Source organism: Tauraco erythrolophus, chromosome Z (genome assembly GCF_009769465.1).
Source record: "Tauraco erythrolophus isolate bTauEry1 chromosome Z, bTauEry1.pri, whole genome shotgun sequence".
NCBI lineage: Eukaryota > Metazoa > Chordata > Aves > Musophagiformes > Musophagidae > Tauraco > Tauraco erythrolophus.
This window is the reverse complement of record NC_141496.1, coordinates 4,579,919-4,603,674: the sequence shown is the minus strand read 5'-3', so window position 1 is coordinate 4,603,674 and position 23,756 is coordinate 4,579,919. Positions and strand designations below refer to the sequence as shown.

General features: G+C 46.2%; 1 protein-coding gene across 1 annotated transcript in view; it reads left to right on the top strand.

Moving 5' to 3' along the window:
- Positions 1-11,128, top strand: part of ARK2N (arkadia (RNF111) N-terminal like PKA signaling regulator 2N) — a 50,732-nt gene extending 39,604 nt beyond the window's left edge. Inside the window, exons 4-5 of the mRNA XM_086628987.1 lie at positions 1,300-1,426; positions 9,182-11,128. Of these exons, the coding sequence (XP_086485113.1) occupies positions 1,300-1,426; positions 9,182-9,371 (317 nt within the window). The 3' untranslated portion in view covers positions 9,372-11,128. The remainder of the gene's footprint in view (positions 1-1,299; positions 1,427-9,181) is intronic.
- Positions 11,129-23,756: the final 12,628 nt, after the last annotated feature.

The window sequence follows — 23,756 nt, the reverse complement described above, 5'->3', positions numbered from 1 at the left end:
CTTTCCAAAAACTGAGCATGCAGTATGGTCTCTTCCCCTCTTTGCTTCCATCTTTTCAAAGTACTTTAAGCAGTCATTAGAAGGTTTCCCTGGCGTTTGTTTTAATTTCTTCTCTCTGTGTGCTCTTGATCTACCTGGGGCTATAGTCAGTTCTGCATGTTCGCACACCTTTGAAATTTGGTGGATCATTATTGTATCCTCCTCATCTATGAAGAGATGTCCAGTCAGACTAGAGATACATAATATATTCATCTAAGCTCAGATTTCCTGCTAGACAAACGGTTCTTCCTCTGTGTCATACAGCTGAGTGGGTGGTTTCCAAGAAGTAGGTAGTGTCATCTGCTTCAGGGCTGCCCAGCATCCCTCAGATTACTGCTGAAGAGGGACAGTAGAAGTAATCATTATTTTAGGAAGAAAAAAAAAAAAAGTAGAATTTATTTCTTTTTATTGAAATCCTATTTTTAATTGATTTTTAAAAATTGTTTATTTTCTGTAAAACAAATAATAATTTTGGCTGGTTTGTGTTTTCCATGCAAGTATTTAATAGGTCACAACACAGCTTCACTAATTGTAGTGAAGAACCTTCTTAGGAGTACTTGGCAGAAAAGACAAAACCTGCCACGCTCGTCGTATTTAGAAAGGACTTGTTTGACAGACTGAGGATTGTAATCATTGAGGAACTGTAATGGAAAACCAACACTGCTGTATATGTGACTTCTGAAAAAAAGATTTTTTTTTTCAAGTATTTGTAATAATGTTAGAGCAGATGTGTGAAGTCGTGCAACCAGAAACTCATGGGTTTGTTGGGTTTTTTTCATTTACTCCCTTATCCTATTTAAAAAAAAAAATAAAAATTCCTTTTTCTTGGTGTGTGTGATGTTTCTGTCCAGCCTATGGGCTTTGTTGGCCATAGCATCATTGAGTTTGATGTCTTGACGATAGATTGTTGTATTTCTTTGTTTCAAAGAGGTTTGGGCACAGTCTAACTCTCAGCATTGTTGTAAAATAACAACCGAATGCCTAATTGCATCCAGCGTTCTTGATGCAATAGTCTGACTTTGTTCACATTTGTGTGATAACACCATCAGTAGAGCCATTGAGACTGGATAAATCCAGTGGTCATCCTGTATCAGGTGATGAACTGGCAGTTGGGTAACTTGATCTAATAAGATTTTCCAATCTCAGTGTTTCAGGGTTGTTTGGGTTTTTTTGCTAGCTCGGGAAATTCCTTTTCCAGCTGATTCCTGAGTGGTGTAAGCTGTTAAACGTTGGCTGTATTTGCATTTTCCCCATCTATAGGTCATTTGGATCCAGGCTTCCTTGCAAGTGACAAAACCTCTCCTGGTAATGCCCAGGTCAATGAAGAAATTAATATCACCTCTTCTGATAGCGAAGTAGAAATTGTTGCAGTTCAGGAACATGCCAGGTATGAATTCCTTTTTCTTCTTTTTCCACTTTTAATGTTTCTTTCATTTTATCAGAATGTCTGTATTGCCAAAATTAATAAAGAAAAAAACTGCTGACTTCCACTGCTGTAGTTATTCATCCATGACTAGTGCTTAAAAGGTAGCAGACGTTGCACTTGTTTTTTCTGTTCTGCTGGTCACGGTGATATCAGAATTTGTTTTTCTTTAGAATGTTTTCAGCTTCATCTGTACTCAGATTAAACTTGTGATTCGATAGCAAACACTAACAGGTGAAACATATGTGGTATTAAAATATCAAATATTTTAATAACAAATTTATATACATCAGGAACCATTGTTAGGAGTTCAGATTTTAAGGGTGCGATGTGAATATGCAAATACATGAACAAAAGTATTTGTGTCAGTTCTTGTTTCCTTTCAAAATATTCGCTTACTTTAAGCATTTAATCAGCTTCTACTTTAATTAATCAGTAGTTATTAATTAAATTTCCCCAAATACTATGAACTTTTCAATGGCTAATATCATAAGATAGCCCCTTTAGATTAAAAATTCGATCCTTATGAATCTTGGTTTTATTTCAAGATACAAGAGAGTTGAAACCCCCAAAGCAGAGGAAGGTAAGGAAGCCAGAGGTTTCTCTCAAGCTCAGACAGAAAGCTGTCCAGTTGTGCTTCAGCTGTGAGAATTCTAGGTAGGCATTTTCTGATGTTACTCATCCAGCTTTAGTCTATGATCTTTCCTTGGCTTAAGGTATTATCAAGCAGTCGAACAAGACTGGCATTTTCATATAGCGTGGAGGGTTAATTTGGTGGAATAAAAGCAAGTTAAAACATTACACAGACAAGCTCTTTCTAAAACTAGTCTGCTGCCCGGTGAATGCTTGGAGGCAGAACAGTGGTGCGAGGAACAAGGAACACAACTATTCCCTGTTGTCCCTTCACCGCATCTTTCTTGAGGGAAGGAAGAAGAAAGGTGTACAGGACGCAATTTCCCAGGCAGGAAACTGTATGGATAGTTTGAGCACAATGCAGTGCTGTTGGAATTGAAAAAAGGAAATTTTAAGGTGCTTAAAGAAGCACTTCAGTCTTGCCTTTTAGAATAGTGAAAGTCCTTGCATGGGCAACTCTTTTGGAAGATACTAATTCCTTAGGAAGTAGCTCTGCTGGCTGTTTATCCAGCAGACCCAGGGCTTAGAGGATCTTTGTCCTAATGATAAGCAGTGTGGAGTTTCCTCCACTACTAGCTTGTGTAAATCTGTCTTGTGCTATGTACACACAACCCTTCTGCTTGAGGTACCCTGTTCAAAAGCTGCTTGCCTCGATAATACCTACCATATACGAGAATGGAGATGCTAAGTAAGTGCAGAATTGCTGTTCAAAATCAGTTTATCTGCCATCTCCTGAAGACTAGTTCCTAGTGGCTCCATTGAATACACACACATTTCAGTTGTTCAAATCGTATTTATTTCTCTTGCAGGTCTAGACTTGCAGTTATGAAGTATTGATGGGCTTCTGACAGGGTTGTCGTTTGGAGAAGGTTTAGGTTTTTGATCAGTGTTTTTTGCATGCTTAGTTAGTATGGTGTTTGGACTCACTTCTTTTGCTCACACTGTTTTCTGTTGTGCTGCGTATTCCATGTCATCGTTGGACTGGTATGAGTTGTGGCACCCTAGTTTGTCCATCATTTGTAGTTTCTCAGATTGCTGGTGAATCGGTGGTGTTTCTCATCATTGGAATATTACTTGGCATCTGCATAGGACACCAAGTCATGTTTTTCAGTATATACATTTATTTTGTTTTATCATGCATGTGTATAAAAGTCTTCCTCTATTTTTTCTAGCTTTTTTCTTTTTTCTTTTTTTTGGTTGCCTCTACTTGATATCTTCCCTTAGCTACAGATTGGAAAGCATGTTCCCTAAGCTAACGTTTGAACGTTTTACTATTGGCTGCTTGTATGACTCGTTTGAGGATAAACGCTTTTGTTTTTGTGAGGTATCATTTCTGTGAGATAATTTATAGCTTGCTTTTTGTCATCTTCAGGGAGAAATGTTAGTATTAGCTTTGCATAAGCCTTGAGGACTGTTCTGTATCAGAACAATGGACCATAGTCCCTGAGACCGAACATCGTATTTAGTTTGCTTTGGCCATGAGCTTTTCTTGTCAGTTGTGCTTAAAAATATTTCTTCTTAAAAGAAAGCTTTTAAAAGAAAAAAAGCCCCTACATTTGTTAGAGTTCCAGCCTCTTATTACTAATTCTTTGTAGATACGTACTTTAAGTATGTATTTTTAAGACTGAGGAAATAATAAAAAAGTCATTCTGAACATCACTAAATAGCGTATCCGAGCAGGAAATGAGACATTTATATTCAGAGAAGTTAGAGCTCAGAGAATGAGATTTTTTTCATTCTGTTTCATGAAATTCTAACCAGAGCCAAGAGAGGTGAGCATAACATAAGCAGTTCTGGAGAAAATAAATTGCAGTACCTTAAATTAAAACAAATAAAAAGTAAATGTCAGGGCTGTCTCTAGGAAACTTCCTTGCCTGGTGCAGCCCTTGTGCTGTTACCCAGCACTGCTCTTCCATGTGGATGGCGATGAAGCTGCAACGTGTAGTCCGAGTGCTATCCAAAGAGACTTCAGGGCTGTGAGATGGTTGGTAAGGGAATATGGAGCACAGGTTATTTTTTCCTCTCTCCTTCCAGCTGTGGGCAGCAGCACTGGAAAAAATAGATGTGCCCAGTCTGTTAACACATGGCTCCGTGGCTGGTGTCACCACCACAATTTTGGGGTTTTTGGTAATGGGATGGTCTACGTGGCGCCAGATGGGATTCACCTTTCTTAAAGGGTCTTTGCTCAGGAGCTAGTGGGGCTCATTGACAGGGCTTTAAACGAGACTTGAAGGGGGAGAGGGATAATATCAGGTTTGCCTTTGACAAGCTGTGGGATGACACGCCAAGGTTAGAGGGATGGAGTGCTAGCGAGGGCCTTCAGCTTATTTCTCTGAGACATGCTGGCAACACTGGAGGACACTTGAAGTCTTACGGAGATGAGCCAGGGGCTCCTGAGGTGGTAGGAGCCAACAGGGAAGCACCAGTGAGATACCTTAAAGAAATTAAGGGGTGTTCCTCTAAGGAGGTGACACAGCCAACAACTGAAGTGTGTCTACACCAATGCATGCAGCATGGGCAACAAACAGGAGGAGCTGAAAGCCACTGTGCTGCTGGAAAGCTACAACCTAGCTGCCATTACTGAACCTTGGTGGGACGAATCACATGACCGTCGTGCGGTTATGGATGGCTACAGGCTGTTCAGAAGGAACAGGTGAGGAAGGAGGGGTGGAGGTATTGCCCTCTATGTCAAGAAATGAATGGAGTGTGAAGAGCTGTCTCTGAAGAGTAGTCATGAGCAGGTTGAAAGCTTATGAGCAAGAATTAGAGACTGAGGCAATACAGGGAACCTTGTGGCTGGTGTCTACAACTGGCCGCCTGATCAAGGGGAGCCTATTGAGAGCAGCCCTGAGGAGAAGGACTTGGGAGTGCTGGTGGATGAGGAGCAAAACATGAGCCGGCAATGTGCGCTGGCAGCCCAGAAAGCCAACCGTGTCCTGGGCTGCATCCAAAGCAGCGTGGGCAGCAGGGTGAAGGAGGGGATTCTGCCCCTCTGCTCTGCTCAGGTGAGACCCCACCTGGAATACTGTGTTCAGCTCTGGAGTCCCCAACACAAGAAGGACATGAAGCTGCTGGAGCGGGTCCAGAGGAGGCCACGAAGATGATCCGAGGGCTGAAGCACCTCTGCTATGGAGCCAGGCTGAGAGAGTTGGGGCTGTTCAGCCTGGAGAAGAGAAGGCTCCGGGGTGATCTTATAGCAGCCTTCCAGTACCTAAAGGGGGCTACAGGAAAGCTGGAGAGGGGCTTTTGACAAGGGCATGTAGTGACAGGACAAGGGGCAATGGCTTTAAACTGGAAGAGGGGAGATTTAGATTGGATACAAGGAAGAAATTTTTCACTCAGAGGGTAGTGAGGCACTGGAACAGGTTGCCCAGAGAAATTGTAGATGCCCCATCCCTGGCAGTGTTCAAGGCCAGACTGGATGAGGCTTTGGGCAACCTGGTGTAGTGGAGGGTGTCCCTGCCCATGGCAGGGGGGTTGGAACTAGATGATCTTTGAGGTCCCTTCCAACCCAAACCGTTCTATGATTCTATTGACAAAGCTTTCTTACTCCAGCTGCAGGAGGCATCATGCTTGCAGGCTCTTGTCTTGTTGGGGCAGTTGAACCACCCCGACATCTGCTGGAAAAGTAGCATGGCGAGCTGTAGGCAATCCAGGAGAGACTCCTGGAGTGCATTAATACATAACTTCTTAAGCCAGGTAATAGACAGCCCTACCAGAGAGGATGCAATACTGGACCTGATGGTCACCAGTGCAAGTGAACTAGTAGGTGATGTCAAGATTGGAGGCAGCCAGGGCTGCAGTGATGATGCACTGGTGGAGTTCACAGACCTGAGGGTTATGGCTCAGGCAAAGAGTAAAACCAGGACCCTGAGTTTTAGGAAAGCAAACTTTCAGCTGTTCAGGGAATCACTCAATAGGGCCCTCTGGGAAACTGCCTTCAGAATAAGGGAGCAGAAACAGAGTTGGCAGATCTCTAAGGATGCTTTCCATGGAGCACAAGAGCTCTCGATCCCCAGGTAAGGAAGGCAAGAGACCAGTGTGACTGAGCCAAGACCTGCTGGTCAAACTAAAGGGCAAGAAGGAAATGCACAGGCGGTGGAAGCAGGGACAGGTATCCTGGGAAAAGTATAGGGATGCTGCCCTGCTCTGTAGGGATGGGATCAGGAAGGCCAAGTCGCAGATGGAGCTGAACTTGGCAAGGGATGCGAAGAATCATAAGAAGGCCTTCTACAGGTATGTCAGCCAGAAAAGGCAGGTCAGAGAAAGCGTACTCCCCATGATGAGCAAGAGTGGCAAACTGGTAACAGCAGATGAGGAGAAGGCTGAGATATTCAACAACGTTTCTGCCTCAGTCTTCACTGGCAACCTCTCTTCCCATACCTCTCAAGTGGATGAACAGCAAGGTGGGGACTCAGAGAGCAAAGTCTCTCCTTCTGTAACAGAAGATCAGGTTCGAGACCACCTGAGGAACCTGAATATATATAAGTCTATGGGACCTGATTAGATGCATCCCAGAGTTCTGAGGGAACTGGCTGATGTAGTTGCCAAGCCACTCTCCATGATATATGAAAAGTCGTGGCAGTGAGGTGAAGTGCCTGGTGACTGCAAAAAGGGAAATACCACACTAGTTTTTAAAAAGGGTGGAAAGGAGGGTGCTGGAAACTGCCGACCTGTCAGCCTCATCTCTGTGCCTGGGAAGATCATGGAACAGATTCCCCTAGAAGCTATGCTAAGGCACATGGAGGACAAGGAGGTGATTTGAGACAGCTGGCAGGGCTTCACCAAGGGCAAGTCCTGCCTGACCAACCTTGTGGCCTTCTATGATGGAGTGACTACATCAGTGGGACAAGGGAAGAGCTACGGATGTCGTCTATCTGGACTTCTGTAAGGCCTTTGACATGGTCTCCCACAGCATCCATTTCTATAAATTGGAGAGATGCTGATTTGAAGGGTGGACTGTTCAGTGAAGGAGGAATTGGTTGGATGGTCACATCCTGAGGATAGTGGTCAACAGCTTAACATCTGGATGGAGATTGGCAACAAGTGGTGTCTCTCAGGAGTCCATACTGGGACCAGTACTGTTTAATGTCTTCATCAGTTACATAGACAGTGTGATTGAGTGCATCCTCAGCAAGATTGCAGATGACACCAAGCTAAGTGGTGCAGTTGACACACCTGAGGGACAAGATGTCATGCAGAGGGACCTGGACAAGCTCAAGAAGTGGGCCATGTGGACCTCATGAGGTTCAACAAGGCCAAGTGCAAGGTCCTGCACCTGGGTCAGGGCAGCCCGTGGTATTGATACAGGCTGGGGGATGAAAGGATTGAGAGGCGCACTGAGGAGAAGGACTTGGGGGTAATGATGGATGAAAAGCTCAACGTGAGCTGGCAATGTGCACTGGCAGCCCAGAAAGCCAACCGTGTCCTGGGCTGCATCCAAAGCAGCGTGGCCAGCAGGTCGAGGGAGGGGATTCTGCCCCTCTGCTCTGCTCTCCTGAGACCCCACCTGCAGTGCTGCGTTCAGCTCTGGGGTCTGCAGCACAGGAAAGACATGGAGCTGCTGGAGCAAATCCAGAGGAGGCCATGAAGATGTTCGGAGGGCTGGAGCACCTCTGCTATGGAGACAGGCTGAGAGAGTTGGGGCTGTTCAGCCTGGAGAAGGCTCCAGGCAGACCTTCTAGCAGCCTTCCAGTACCTAAAGGGGCTACAAGAAAGATGGGGACAAACTTTTTAGCAGGGCCTATTGCAATAGGACAAGGGGTAACTAAAAGAGGGTAGATTTAGACTGGATATAAGGAAGAAATTGTTTACGCTGAGGGTGAAGAAACACCGGCACAGGTTGCCCGGAGAGCTGGTAGATGCCCCATCCCTGGAAACATTCAAGGTCAGGTTGGACGGGGCTCTGAGCAACCTGATCTAGTGGAAGATGTCCCTGCTCACTGCAGCGGGATTGGACTAGATGGCCTTTAAAGGTCCCTTTCAACCCAAACCATTCTGTGATTCTATAATTTGACCAGTGCAGAAAACCTGGGTTTCTGAAATACAGTGCCTTCAAGAAGAACCAGAAAAAGGTTACCCCAGCAGCCAAACATCTCCTGCTTAAGCATGCAGCCAGGAGCAGCTGCAGCCACCACCAGAGCTTACAAAAGAAAAAGCATTTTTGGAGCATTAGGTGAGAATTTTTACTAGCACTTGTTTCAGATTTACAGCTGGGAATGGAGCGATCATCGTAAAGACTCCAGTAAACGCTTGTCATCATGTCATCATATGAAAAAATCAGTCTGTCTTTCATTCTCGTTTTTTTTCCCAATTATTATTAGCTTGTACCTAAATTGTCATATATCTATTACGAACATAATAGGTAAAAATACTGTGCAAATGAGTAGATTTATACCTCACTTCAGCAAGGCACTTGAGTGTGTGCTTATCTTTAAATACGTGATTTAGCCTCATTGAGGATGATCACTGAAAGCTGGAATGTTTTGCTGAAGTGGGGCTGTGCTGTTATCAGTGAGCATTTCCCGGGATGCTTGTAATTTTTAGTTAAGGCAACCAAAGAAAAATGAAGTGTAATGGCTGTAATAACATGTCAAAAGTATCACTATGTCCTTATTTTAACATGGTTTTGATTTCATATAGAGAGACAGCGTTTCTTTTTGTCTCATCAAGCCTCCCTTAAATTTTTTCTCTTTTTAAAAGTCCAGTGGGTAAAACTGTTAGCAGGAGGCTATGCTTCTGAATGGTACTACACATGATGGGGCAGACTTCTTCAAGACTCTTGGGATCCATGCACATATGGATATGTGCATAAAAACGCACACGTTTTACAGCCCCTGGCAGAATTCAGTTCTTAAAAATAATTTAATCCCTACCACCACCCCCGGGTTTAAATTTAAGTTTAGTCCCCAGCTTTTCTACCTGGGTATTTAAGATGTCATGGAGTGTACAAATGGAAAATCCATGAGGACGTTTTGGAGAGGGACGTGTTAACCAGATGCCTAAGTGGTAAAACCCTGCAGCCAAGGATCTTGTGCCCGAATTCAATAGTGGCTTTAATCTTTTGTGTTTTTTGCCTCGCTACAGGTGTGTGCATCCCAGGGGAGGTGTGATTCAGAGTGTGTCTTCCTGGAAGCACGGCTCAGGCTCACAGTACATTAACACTCAGCAAACACCGTCATGGACAGCTGTGACTCCCCAGCAGAACTGGTCCTCGCCTCCAGAAGTAGTAGACCTCACTTTGGATGAGGATACGAGACGCAAATACCTACTGTAGCGCAGTGTCACTGTGTTTGTGTCCCCACCCCTTCTCCCCGCTGTGGCACGGAAGTTCCTTGTTAAAGCTTCAGCTTCAGAGGCCCTGTTCCTGGCATTACGAAATTCAAGCTCGTGAAGTTTTTAATTTCCGTAAGAATGTAGTATCATTTCAGTGTCATTTAAAATGTTTTCGCCTTCTCGAAGGGAGGCTCCTCCCAGAATCAAAACCCAATAGCACCAAATTTAAAATACATCTACAGTTACTAACTTGTATGTGTATTAATCTGAAGAAATAACTGTGCAAACTTATGGCCTTCCACTCTTTCCCACCTCCAACTTCAGAACACTTTGAATTTATCAATATATTGAGTTTGTTAGTAGAAGTTAGTGTTTTGCTGTGTGAGCATCACTGATTTTAAGAAATGCTGTGTCCTCACTGATTTCAGTGGAACTGGGTGTATTCAACACTTTGGAAAATTGGGCCAAGAATATTTATACCCAAGCTGATTTGGTTATGTTACCAGCAGGAGGGACTGTCTTTAATACAAACAGCCCATAACATATGCACTGAACAGCTTTTAATTAAAGGATTTTTATTTTCAATATAATTTATAGTTTACAGTCTTTTCAGTGCTGAGTCTTCTGTCTACTTGACTACTGTGTTTCACTGATCATTTCCCACAGCTTGTTATGGTTTAAAATAGTAATAGTAGTGACTTACTGGCAGCTGATTATTGCAAAAGCACAAGAAAAAGAAAAGTAATAAAAAGGCCCAGCATCCCTCTCGGTTTTAAATGTATCTGAACTTTTTACCTATATCCGTGTCTTGCCTGCAGTAGGAGAAGGAGAGAAATGAAGCATTTTGCTCGTGGTCCTCATTTCTACTGTTGCTTATTTGCTTCATTAACTATCTCAAAAAAAAACCCAAAACCAACCTGCAAAGCCCCAGTCTGGCAAAGCACTTTAGCAGCTGCATTGTGTTTAGCTTGGACAGTTTGCTGAAATTCATGGGGCCATTCAAGTGCTTAAAATTCTGTCCTAAAAGATGTTACAAGATCAAGGCTTAAGGTTGTGATCTTTTTTTTTTTTTTTTTAAACTAGATCTGCACCATTTTCCTGGCTTTAGGTCATGTCTCTTACCCTAATTTTGAAATTGTTTTTAGGGTACAATCCAGGAAACACTTTCTACCAGAATATTTACTCTAGTGAAATCAGTGGAACTACTTTCTTTAGCGAGCTATAGTTTCTGTAGTGTATATGGAAATTCCTGCCCCTCATCTGTCATACTGAGCCTTTCTCAAGGCAAAAACCAAAGATTAGACTTTAACAAGATGATATTCACTTTAAATGTCTATTGTGCAATTAAAGTGTTTCTTTGTATTCAAAATCTTTCTAGTGGGAATTTTGTACAGCTCTATCACCAGATTTTTTTTGCCACTGGAGGCTGAACGGGGTAGTCAGGACATGAGAAGTTCTATTTTCTTTTTGTGTTGGCTGGTTTCTAAACTTATTTGGCTTCCAATAATTTTGCCTGTGGGCAAAAAAAAAAAAATAAAATGAAATTACCTATGCTGTCGCATAACTTAAAGTAAAAACCAAAAACCCAGCAGTGGTGGGTAGTTAGTAACAAACAGCTTTTTCTTTGTTAAGCAGAACGGTTATGACTGCACTTTAAAGAACAACTAGGTGAGGGATTGATATTCCCATTTCAAGCTTTCTATAACATTGAACGTAAGCTGTATTGCATGGCCAGAAAAAATGTGTGTGGTGCTTCTAGTGACCAGTTTCTTTCTGTAGGGGTGGGTGGGAGGGAGGGAGGGAGCGGTGCGTGGATGGAGCCCGCTGGCAGCGCAGCCAGGAAGAGCTCTGGGCTGTTGGGGCACTGTGTCAGTAGTGGCTGTGGGTCGTTTGTCCTCGTGTCTTAATGACGCAGCTCAGCCGTCGCTGCGGCGGGCTGGCGCGCGCGGCGTGCAGGTGACCTCGGAGCAGTAGATTCCGTGTGGCTGCTGCTTCTTCCCGTCTCACAAAGTCTTCTAAAGATCAGTTCTGAAGAAAGCTGCAGGGACCCATGTGCAGTCCTTCCATGAAAAGCGCGAACTCGCTCTCTCGTCTTTCAGTTTGTGTAGGATGTGACTTCCATGTGTATATAAAAACGGCTGCGTCCTAACCAAACTTCCTCCGATTGTGCACTGTGTTTGTTTAAACAAGTCATGTATTGTAGTCTGATGCAGGTTTTCTTTTATTTAAAACACTACGTATTTTATCTTATTCTTAACAAATTTGAAAGGGTAGTGATCTAAAAACCACAATCACTGGATAGCTAGAAAGTGGTTTTATTTTGTTTTACTGGTTTTTTTGTTTTGTTTTGGTTTTTGTTTTTGGTTTTTTTTTTTTGTTTGTTTGTTTTTTTGTTTTTTTTTAAGAGAGCAAAAGGTGCCTGGACAGTTTTGCTCTTCTCAGCAGGAAAGAGAAATGTTAGCCGTTGTATGGCTAAGAACCAATGCACTTGGGGCCTGATCCAGAACCCACTGAAGTGGATGTGGGCCTTTCCCTCGACTTCAGTGTGCATTGGCTCAAGCCCTTCATGGTTTTAGCAGTTCCTGAATTGCTGGAGTGTGAACTTGGAATCTTCTGTAGTGAAGACAAATCATTGCTTAGAATATAAATGTTTAAAACGTGCGACTCTAGTTAAAAAATTTGATTCTTCTCGACACTCACTATTTAGTTCTCATTTTCCATCTAGTATTTAATGGTCTTTAGAGAAAAAATAATAATAAAACAGAGTGTTATATATATATATATAAATATATATATTTTTGGTGCAAGATGAGACCTTCTGTTTTTTGAAACAAGTCTGTAGCATAAAGGTTAAACTATTTTAAGACAAAATAAATTAGAGTGTATTATTTAAACAATATCAACTTGTTTGGGATTTTTTTTTCCCTCCGACTTTCGTTCAGTTTGCTGCTGTTTGTCACAACTCCAAAATAAATCCTTAAACTCTGGGAATGAGTTACAACTGCCCAAATTTGTAAAATCATAGAATGGGTTGGGTTGGAAGGGACCTCAAAGATCATCCAGTTCCAACTCCCCTGCCATGGGCAGGGACACCCTCCACTACACCAGGTTGCTCAAAGCCTCATCCAACCTGGCCTTGAACACTTCCAGGGATGGGGCAGCCACAGCTTCTCTGGGCAACCTGTGCCAGTGCCTCGCCACCCTCAGAGGGAAGAATTTCTTCCTTAGATCTAATCGAAATCTGCCCTCTTTCAGTTTAAAGCCATTGCCCCTTGTCCTATCCCTGCACGCCCTTGTAAAAAGTCCCTCTCCAGCTTTCTTGTAGCCCCTTTAGGCACTGGAAAGCTGCTATAAGATCACCCCGGAGCCTTCTCTTCTCCAGGCTGAACAGCCCCAACTCTCTCAGCCTGTCTCCATAGCAGAGGTGCTCCAGCCCTCGGATCATCTTTGTGGCCTCCTCTGGACTCGCTCCAGAGCTCTTATAGCCAATATGGAAATAGGAATAATAATAAAAATAAAATCCATTTTTTTCCCAGCTAAATAGGAGACTTTGCTTTAGTTGTGATGTTTTCATCACACGAGAAGGCTCTCAGAGGTGTAAGTAAGGAGACCTGTTTATCCACATATTTTAAATGTCCAGATGGATGATGAAAGTTGAAGTGAATTGGCTTTTCAGCCCCACTGAGTCCTCGGCTTTTGTGAAGCTTGAAAATACAAATTCTGGGTCTGGTGGTGGTTGTGGCAGTCGGCACTGGACTCGGATTTTGTTTCACGTGCATTCTGCTGAGAGAGCAGAGTGCTGTGGAGTTTGGTGCAGATGTGGAAATGAAAGGTAAGAGCTGGCATATCTCCTGAATCTGTTTTTCCTCTGTCACCAAGAGATACCCAGAGTCTTTGGACTTCAGGATACACAGTATGGAAAGTGCAAAATTTCTCCTGGGGCACTCGGCACATCCCTCGTGGCTCAGGCCGCTTTGCTTTTCTGTAGGAGGCACTTGGCTTTGTGGCAGCTGTCATTTCTGGGGCAACATGAGAACTGACCAGAGCTACCCAAACAGGTTAGATTTTGTATCGCTTTCCCCACTGAAATTGTCGCGACGCAGATTAATTTTGTGGCTGAAAAATTAGTTTATCTTTAAAATGGAATGGGAAGGGTTTTACTAAGTGGATTAGTTACCCAGTTCGCTGGAGAATCTGTAAATGGTGTCCTTTGCTGAGTGCATCACCTCCATTTGCTGAAATACTACTGTTTTGTCTCCTTTTTAGGGTTCATCATCTGTGAACGTCAGTGCTGCAGCTTTTTCTCCCGAGCATCACGGGGATGCAGTTTCCCTTCTGTCTGCAAAGGAAAGGAGCAGCACACTGCAAAATGCAAACTTGAGCAGACAAACCTGCATTTACTTTCATCTTTGGTTCAAGTAAGGCGAACACCCTCCTTTTATTGAAACTAAATAGCAGGTGAGGATCTAACACTGCCCCCCCCACCTCCAAGTCTGTATCTTGATACTAGGGAGTTTGTGAAAATATAAATGCATTCTTGAGAGTCCTTACGACTACTGATTCATAAATGCCCCTTGGAAGTTTTCTCTTGGAGCTCGTTAGTCATCTGGATTTATAATTCAGTTTAAAATTAGAATAGAGTGTCAGCTACTGGGAAGGAAGGACCTTTCAGACAGTAAATCTTGGGGCAAAGCTCAACTGGTCAGGGGAAAACTGTCTGAAAGTTTAATTTCAGATAATTTTCTACATTTATTAGCTGCATTGGCAGCTTTGGGTGAATCCAGGGCAATCACATCAGAGCTGGAAAAAGAAACAAATAAAATCCCCCTGTCAAACTAATTTTTCATTACTGTGGGAGATGCAAATTCAGTGCAGAACTCCTGGAGTCTGACCGCTGCCTTTTCCAGGGTATTTCCTACGCATGCCTCTCCCAGAATGCCGTCTCGTAGAGCTGAGGATTACGTTTGCTTTGTCCATGGCTTCAAAGCGTTGATAGCTTTTGACTGACCCATGATCAAGGACACCCAAATCTTTCCCATTCCCTTTTCGCCAGGCGCTTGTGTGTCTCCCTTAAACTTGACATGATTGAACTCCCATGTCACGTCCATCACTCCAGCTCATCCGCCCTCATCCACGTCTTCCAGTACTGACAGTGCTGCTGCACAACTCTGTGTGATCAGCAGTTTTTAGTAGAAATCTCCAACCCTGTATGCCAAGGTGACTCATAAAATTAGTGACTTTTCATTGCTTCCTTGGAAACGCATGTTTTCTAATGTTACCATGAGCAGATTTAATTATCTGCATCCTAAAACACTCTTGGTTTCTCCCCATTGTTACAATAGCCCTCTGGATGCCCCGGTGTTTGGCAGCATGGATCTCCAAGGGAGGCTGCTGTTTCAAAGTAGGGCATGTTCAAATCCCCCCATCCGGGGCTGTGGATACGTAGGAGATGTTGATCCATGGTGTTATGAGCCAGCAGTGGTCCTGTAGAGGCAACGAGGAGCTTTCGAGTCAGAGGTGGTTGGGCTGGAGTGAAGATGTTAAGATCCTGATGGGAAACGTGTCACTTGTGTTACTTATTCTCACTCAAAGCTCGTCTCACCTGGCACAGGATATGACAGATATTCATGAAAGGGTAATTTTACTGCTTTTCCACGATTACACTTCCCATTCAGGTCCATTTATTCACACTCTCCCTGGACCCCATGTGACAAAACCGCCAAATGGAAATGCCCCTCGCAGGAGCTCTGCCAGTTACAAATCCCCAGCTGAGGGCCACGGATCTGTTTTCTGACATCTCAGTAACACCTCCCTTCTGCCCATGTTCTACAGCTCTAACGGGATCCATCGTCTGCACGAAGAGCCACCACAAAGCTCTCTGCGATGCGGTGATGGGCTGGACACCACCTTGGCTGGGCTTTCCTTCTTCTCTTGGTCAGCAGCACGTCCCAGAGAGGAGGATTCCCACTCCTCATCAGCAGCAAGAGGGAAGGGCACCCTAAGAAACCCATTTTCCACTTAAATAAAGCAGTGATGTGGGTTAATGAATAGATTTGGGCGAAGCCCTGGTTCTTCTGAGCGTTCGGGGTTGGCTCTTGGAGATGAGGCAACTGCACTTGCTCAGCTTCCCATCTCCGTTGCACGGGAATGGGGAAGGATGGAGGCACCCTCACAACATGGGGTACTGATGAGGATGGGACATCATCGAGGGCAGCTGGTGGGTGACTCCTTAACTGCTCCTCCACCTTTGCCTCTTGCTTCTGGAGGAGATGCCCAGCCCTGGGCAGAAGGGTCATCTCCAACACTGTGGAGAGAGGCAGCCAAAACACATCCCTGGTAGGGACCGTCTCTCCTTTCCTCGGTGAAGGTGGGAGACGGGTCCTGCCTGCCTGTGAGATGCACTCCAAGGAGGAAAAACTGCAGATTTGGGTATTTTGTCTGATCGTTTTTATTTCTGGTGGTTCTTTACACATGCTGAGACTTTTCTTGGACTGTTAGTGTCACGCTTCCAATCCCACGCTGAACATCAGGCTGGACAGGTGGTGACAGGAGCTCACTCTCGTTCTGTGTGTCGTGGTTTGGTCTGGCCGGCAACTAAACACCACGCAGCCGCTCGCTCACCCTCCACACCCCCACGGAATGGGAAACAGAATTAAAGGGGAAAAGGGGAGGGGGCTCGTGGGCTGAAATAAGAACAATTTAATAATTAAAATAATGTACAATTAAAAGTATTAATGATATAATAATAATACATGAATGCACACATATGATATATAATATGATCTACACAAAGAAGCGCTGCACAGTGTAATTGCTCACCACCACCCTGTGACAAACACCTGTCCCATCCCGGCAAGCGATCCCGAAACACCAGGTAAGTCGCAATCCCCGTAAGTGATTGAGAGATCAACTTCCCAGAGTGAGAAAGAGAGAGACCTCCAAGAGTCCGAGAGAGAGAGAGTCCCCAGAAGAGCAAGGGCTTCTTCCTGGTCACCCCTAATCTATATACTGGGCTTGATGTTGTGTGATACGGAATATTCCACTGGCCAATTTAGCCCTCAATCCTAAATCTAAATTCAAATCACAAGGGGAGTTGTGGGCTCTGTGTTCCAGCCTTGCTTCCCCTCAGCCTGTTGTGCTCCTGCACACTGGCAAAAAACAGGAAGATAAAAGGTCCTTGATGTCTCAGCACCAACTATAAACATCAGTGTGCTATCAACATTCTTCTCATAGCGAGTCCCATGAATCCAAACTATTCCAGCTGCTAAAGCAAAAAACTCTGTCCAAGTCAAAACAAGGACACTGTGGAAGGAGCAGAGCTCTTCACAGCCGTTTTCAGCTCTCGACAGGTGAGCAGTTGAGATTAGCCGGATAAAATCCTGGAGGACGAACAGACACGGGAGCACCAGCTTGTAGAAACACCCACATTTCTGTGCTTTGCCCAACTAGCCTCCAAAATACCTCTCATTAAAAAAAGCCCCTGAAACAATGAAAAATCCAGTCGCCGGGAGTTGCTACATGTCCAGAAACCATGCCTGGCCCAGGAAAAGCCAGACCAGGGAGCCAGGAGCATGTGGAGGAAGCACTGTATGTGCCATACGCCCTTCTGCAGGCGCTCAGGGCTGGGCGTAGGTTTGCTCCAACAACCCCAGGACGTACTAAATAAGCAGACGCTCAACCCATCCCTTAACACCTAACACAATCCTGTGGCTTTTTGGTGTCTGTTGGCTCCAGGGAAGGTGCGAAGCTGCTCCAACGATCATGCGTTACCCCGGCTGGCACAAGTAAGCAGATGCCTTCCCTTGAATAATTGAAGACTGTGTGTTTACCTGTGCTGATGCACTCATTTGCCATAGAATCACGGAATGGTTTGGGTTGGAAGGGACCTCAAAGATCATCCAGTTCCAAACCCCCTGCTATGGGCAGGGACACCCTCCACCACACCAGGTTGCTCAAAGCCTCATCCAACCTGGCCTTGAACACTTCCAGGGATGGGGCAGCCACAGCTTCTCTGGGCAACCTGTCCCAGTGCCTCACCACCCTCAGCGTGAAGAATTTCTTCCTTAGATCTAATCTAAATCTCTCTTCTATCAGTTAAAAGCCATTGTCCCTTGTCTATCACCACACACCCTTGTCAAAAGCCCCTCTCCAGCTTTCCTGTAGCCCCTTTAGGTACTGGAAGGCTGCTAGAAGGTGTCCCTGGAGTCTTCTCTTCTCCAGGCTCAACAGCCCCAACTCTCTCAGCCCGTCTGCGTAGGAGAGTCCTCCAACCCTCTCATCATCTTCACGGCCCTCCTCTGGACCCGCTCCAAGAGCTCCATGTCCTTCTTCTTTTGGGGACCCCAGAACTGAACGCAGCACTGCAGGTGGGTCTGTTGTAGACATATTCTTGATGATGAGCATCAGATAGCCCCAATACAGGCCTTGGACTCCTCTTGTGCAACCCCAGGCCCTGCCACATGATGCCTAGGATGTGATTAAGGGACTGGAGAGCAGCATGCTGCCCCACGGCTGCTGCCGGGAGGTGTAAAACCACTCTCAGTATCATTCTTCATTCAGCTGGGTTTTATTTTTTCCATCTTATTTCCACTGCTCATGGTGGGTTCCTCCATGGGTTCAACCCTAGGTTTGACAACCACTGTCCCCTGCAGAGGTGGAGAGGTGGGTGCAGGTCACCTTTGGGGTAACCAGGGCAGACTCAAGCCATTAGAAGACAACACTAGGAAGGTGAAGAGCAAGCTGGCGGTTTAAGATACTCAGATCAGAAGACATAACGCAGTAAGTAAATCCTAATGAAAAGAGGGATAACTTCAAAAGGCAGCTCACAGCATGTCTTGGACAAGACTTGGCTAGTTGAAAACGCTGTTTAGTTCATCTCCTCCATTGCAAAAGGAGGATGAGCCCCTGGTGCACACCTGACCATCCTCCACACCTCCTGAGAGTGTTTGAGAACCTTTTCTGTGGCTGGGATGCTGCTAAAACACAGTCTCAAGCCATTAAAAACCCCATACTGCTTGGAGCTGCATGACCACAGGCTCCTTGCTCAATCTCTGCCTCCTCCTCCTTCCTCCAGCTGCTTGTTAAAAAGAAGAATTAGCGTAATTTTTAAAGCAGTCACACCTGGGCATGACACAGGGCAGGGAGCATGCTTTCCAGAAGAGTCTGAGCTCCTTGCCAGCCAAAAAAAGTGTTATTATAATGCTTTATATCCTGGTAAGCAGCAGCACAACATGCAAAAGCCAAGTTTTTGGAGGGGTGATGCTGAGATTCCCCATCCTTCGATGACCAGTGTGAGGTCTTGCCCTGGATCACTGCTCCCAGCCAGCATGAGGGTATAGCAAAACCCTAAAATGCTCAGAAAAGCTCTCAAAAATGCTTCAAAAAACTGGCTTTACACTCACTTTCCCCCTTCCCTGTGTCCCAGGGAGGAATCCCCTTAATTCCTGCTGCTCCAGGCTCAGCTCGACCCACTCCCAGCCCCATGGAAAGGCTGGAGGAGGGCTTGTGGGTCTCTTGGCAGCACTCAGTCTGCAAAGGAGGCAATATTCATGATTTTTAATGCAATTTGTCCACCCACATTTTCGCTCAGAAAGCCCTGGCTGGAAGCAGCCCATGGGAAGGCACTAGATGGCACCAAAGCCGGAGGATACGGGCTCGGGGCTGCCGTCGCACCCTCCACTGCGTATCCCAGAGTGGGAGAAAGTGCCCCCAAAAATGAGCAAAAAGGCTCGTGGATGTGAAAAGACCAACATTTTTTTGTTTTCCTAACCATGCTGGACTTCATCACCTTGGCCAGACGCTGCCTGCGCAGCCGGCACCCATCCCACAGCAGTGAAGCAGGCTCCAGGAAGACCAAAAGAAATTGAATCATCTGGACGAAACGCTTAAATTAAATTATCCAGCTGTGATTTCAAGGTAATTAATCACCGATGGGTCTGATGGAAGGTCTTTTCTCCGGGTTTCCAGCCTGGGATCTGGGAACGTAGCCAGGGGTCGTTGACCTTGCCTTATTTTTGTGTAGTGCAAAGCCACCTGGAGAGCAAGGAGTGGTTTTCACAGATAAAATATTCCAATGTCTATTAGTGGCAGAAATCACCGGGTTTTGCAGCGAGGCTGCTGCTGAGAGTGCTGCCAGGGGAGGGCTTTCCTTCCGCCCCGACTCTTGCACAGGCCGTGGTTGCATCCCAAAGTTGCTGCCGCAGAGAGCTGGAAGGATGCTGGGATGAAAAGAGCACTGGGAGGGCCACCAAGGATAACACACTGAAACCTCTGCTTCCCAAAATTACAGGCAGGACGGAGAAGAAAGGACGAGTCTGGGGATGTTCTGCTTGAAATAGGGTGATGTGGAATACCATAAAGCCCAATCCCTGCCTGCCCCATAGCATGGCATGGGGTTGATGTTGAAGATGTCCAGTTAAAAGTGTAATTTGAAGGAAGCATTTAATCAACCCCAATATCCTGCTCCGAGCTCAATACAGCAAAACATCACCAGCTCGCATTTTGCAACAGCTGTCACATGTTGGAAAAAATAGTTTATTTTGTAGGCTGCCGTATCCTGCACAAATCACAGAATCACAGAACCATGGAATGGTTTGGGTTGGAAGGGACCTCAAAGATCATCCAGTTCCAACCCCCCTGCCACGGGCAGGGACACCCTCCACTACACCAGGTTGCCCAAAGCCTCATCCAACCTGGCCTTGAACACTTCCAGGGATGGGGCAGCCACAGCTTCTCTGGGCAACCTGTCCCAGTGCCTCACCACACTCAGAGGGAAGAAATGAGTGCATTAAATTGTAGGAAGAAATGGAGAATGAAATTCTTTGAAGCAAAATTGTTCAATTTTAGCAAAATGACTAGATATAAATGAGGGCATCGCAACCCCTGTCCCCCTTCGCCAGAACAAATTGCAGTCCCTCTTGAAACGAGCTGAGGAGAGCACTGGGTGGCCACTGCATCCCACCGAGCAGCTGTGAGATCCCAAAAATCCACATTCTCAGGGGAAGAGGAGAAACCACCTCCTGCCTTCCTCCGGAGAAAGTCCCGGGCCGCGTATCTGAAATCTGCTCCAGCAAAACAGGAGCATGGTGTTTTCTTTCTCGCCTCCCAAACAGCTGCTCTTTGGAAGTGGCGTTTCCACCTATTTCCTTTTTTTATCCCCGTGAAACCGGACGATGGAAACGGTTCATTTCAAGCCAATGCATAATGATTTTCTCCACCTCACCTCTCTGTTTTTTGGGGAAAAGAGAGAAAAAAAGGAGGTAAAAGGCAGCAGAGAAAAAAGTATTGGGAGAGAGAAAATAAGAGAGCAAAATAAACACAGGTTAAATGTCAATGTAAATAAATCTCAAAGAATGACCTTTCACGAACCAGGAGCCACCCACTTTCTGGCTCCCCACCCGGGTTTGGGTTGCTGTCACTCCCAGGCACAGTACAATGCCTTGGTGTTTGCTGGAGAGATTTCTCCTCCCTTTTCATACTTTCCCTATCCGTTCTTCATTTTACCTTTAATTTTTCCACCTTCACTTTTCCCTGCAGGTTCTCCTCTTCAGTGCTGGTCTCTCAAGCCCAAGAGGCTTTTTGTCTTCTCCCATCAAAGACTTGAGACTCCCAAAACTCCAAAACTCTTCTTAATGAGGTTTGTAAGAACCACCACCCTTGCCCTAGAAACACCACCAAAGATCTAGCCATGGCCGCGCCATGGTTGTTGCATCATTGATGTCAAGATGTGCTCCCAAAGAAATTGTTATCCCAACAGTAGTTGAGGATCAGAAAATATTCGAAGGCTCAGACCATCGTCTAGCAAAGAGACAGCACCATCCACATGCTTCATCCATACCAGGAGCAAGGCATCAGGTCTTTTCGAGCCACCAATCCCCACTGCTCCTCATCCTGCAAACTGATAGAATGGCTGCTGGGGGTGCAAGATGTCCATGTTGAGAAAACCACTGCTTCAAAACTGGTGGAAAAAAATCCTTCACTGGGGCTTTTCTGCTCTCCTGCCAGAGGTTGCCAGAGTTGGGGCTGTTCAGCCTGGACAAGAGAAGGCTTCGGCGTGATCTTTGTTGGTGACATGGACAGTGGGATTGAGTGCACCCTCAGCAAGTTTGCAGATGACACCAAGTTGTGTGGTGTTGTGGACACGCTGGAGGGAAGGGATGCCATCCAGAGGGACCTTGAGAGGCTGGAGAGATTGGCCTGTGAGAACCTCATGAAGTTCAACAAGGCCAAGTGCAAGGTCCTGCACATGTGTCGGGGCAATCCCAAGCACAAGTCCAGGCTGGGCAGAGAATGGATTGAGAGTAGCCCTGAGGAAAGGACTTGGGAGTGCTGGTGGATGAGAAGCTCAACATGAGCCAGCAATGTGCGCTGGCAGCCCAGAAAGCCAACTGTGTCCTGGGCCGCACCCAAAGCAGCGTGGGCAGCAGGGCGAGGGAGGGGATTCTGCCCCTCTACCCTGCTCTTGTGAGACCCCCCCTGGAATACTGTGTTCAGCTCTGGAGTCCCCAGCACTAGAAGGACATGGAGCTGCTGGAGTGAGTCCAGAGGAGGCCACGAAGACGATCTGAGGGCTGGAGCACCTCTGCTATGGAGCCAGGCTGAGAGAGTTGGGGCTGTTCAGCCTGGAGAAGAGAAGGCTCCGGGGTGATCTTATAGCAGCCTTCCAGCAGGGGGGTTGGAACTAGATGATCTTTGAGATCCCTTCCAACCCAAACCATTCTGTGATTTAATGATTCTATGATCTTATAGCAGCCTTCCAGTACTTAATGGGGGCCTACAGGAAAGCTGGAGAGGGGCTTTTTACAAGGGCGTGTAGTGACAGGACAAGGGGCAATGGCTTTAAACTGAATGAGGGGAGATTTAGACTAGATATAAAGAAGAAATTCTTCACTCTGAGGGTGGTGAGGCACTGGCACAGGTTGCCCAGAGAAGTTGTAGATGCCCCATCCCTGGCAGTGTTCAAGGCCAGGTTGGATGAGGCTTTGGGCAACCTGGTGTAGTGGAGGGTGTCCCTGCCCATGGCAGGGGGGTTGGAACTAGATGATCTTTGAGGTCCCTTCCAGTGCAAACCGTTCTATGATTCTATGAAAAAAAACAAGTTTGAAGGATGTTGGGTCATCAGGTTTTGAGCCATTTGATTCCATCTTGACGTCTTGAAAGATTTCACCGGGCTCAGTTTTGCAGAGAAGGTGAAAAATCACTGAAATTACCAAGAGCATTGAGGCGGACAGATGGCGAGTGCCAGGTGTGGAAACGAGATGAGAGTTATGGTCACCCCCAGACCTGCCTGAGGATGGTGGCTGATGTGCCATACGTGCCCCAGGACTTCTCAACTGCTCTGTATCACATTTATATTTCTTGAATATCATCCACCTTTGGTTAAGGGAAGAAATCTTCCCTGTGGGACTGAGGGCTGAGACAGCCCTGACACTCTGATGCTTGCACTGCACCATCTCCAAAACCCCTACTCCATAGATATGCTGGTGGCACGTGTGACATCTGTGAGGTTGGAGAACATTATGTGGAAGAAGAATTTCTTCCGTTACCTAAAGGGGCTACAAGAAAGCTGGAGAGGGACTTTGGACAAGGGTGTGTAGTGACAGGACACAGGGCAATGGCTTTAAACTGAAAGAGGGGAGATTTAGGCTGGATAGAAGGAAGAATTTTTTCACTCAGAGGGTGGTGAGGCACTGGAACAGGTTGCCCAGAGAAGCTGTGGCTGCCCCATCCCTGGAAGTGTTCAAGGCCAGGTTGGATGAGGCTTTGGGCAACCTGGTGTAGTGGAGGTTTTCCCTGCCCATGGCAGGGGGGTTGGACTGGATGATCTTTGAGGTCCCTTCCAACTCAAACCATTCTGTGATTCTATGAATTTCACGGCTTTAATATTTAAAGAGAGTTTGGGGAAAAAGCAGGAGGACGCCCCAAACTGGAGGTGCTGGGATCCCAAAAGCTGCACTGGGGGACACCAACAGGCACCGGCCACGCGGGTGGGAGGAAGCCAAGGGCTAATTTTAATGTCAGGCATCTGCGTGACATGCAAAGCCCCAGCGACGGATCGAGTGTCCCGGAGCGGGGGCACTGGGCACGGATGAAAAGCAACAGCAGGGAGGGCTCAGCCCCGCGAAATACCGGCGACAACTGCCGCGGCTGTGCCGGGGGCCACCGGAGCAGCTGCCGAAGGCAACCGGAGCCGGCGGTGGGGCTGCCGCAGCCCCCGGCTCGGGGCCAGAGACAGTCTCAGGGGACCAAAGGGGCTTTGCAGGGTCCCCCTGTGCCCTGGGAGGCCCCTGGGACTCGTTCCGCAGCCGTCAGCTGTGGAGGCGAGAGGAGGTGGGAATCTCTCCGTGGTTGATGCACGTGTTTGGCTACGTTACCCACTCCGGGTTTT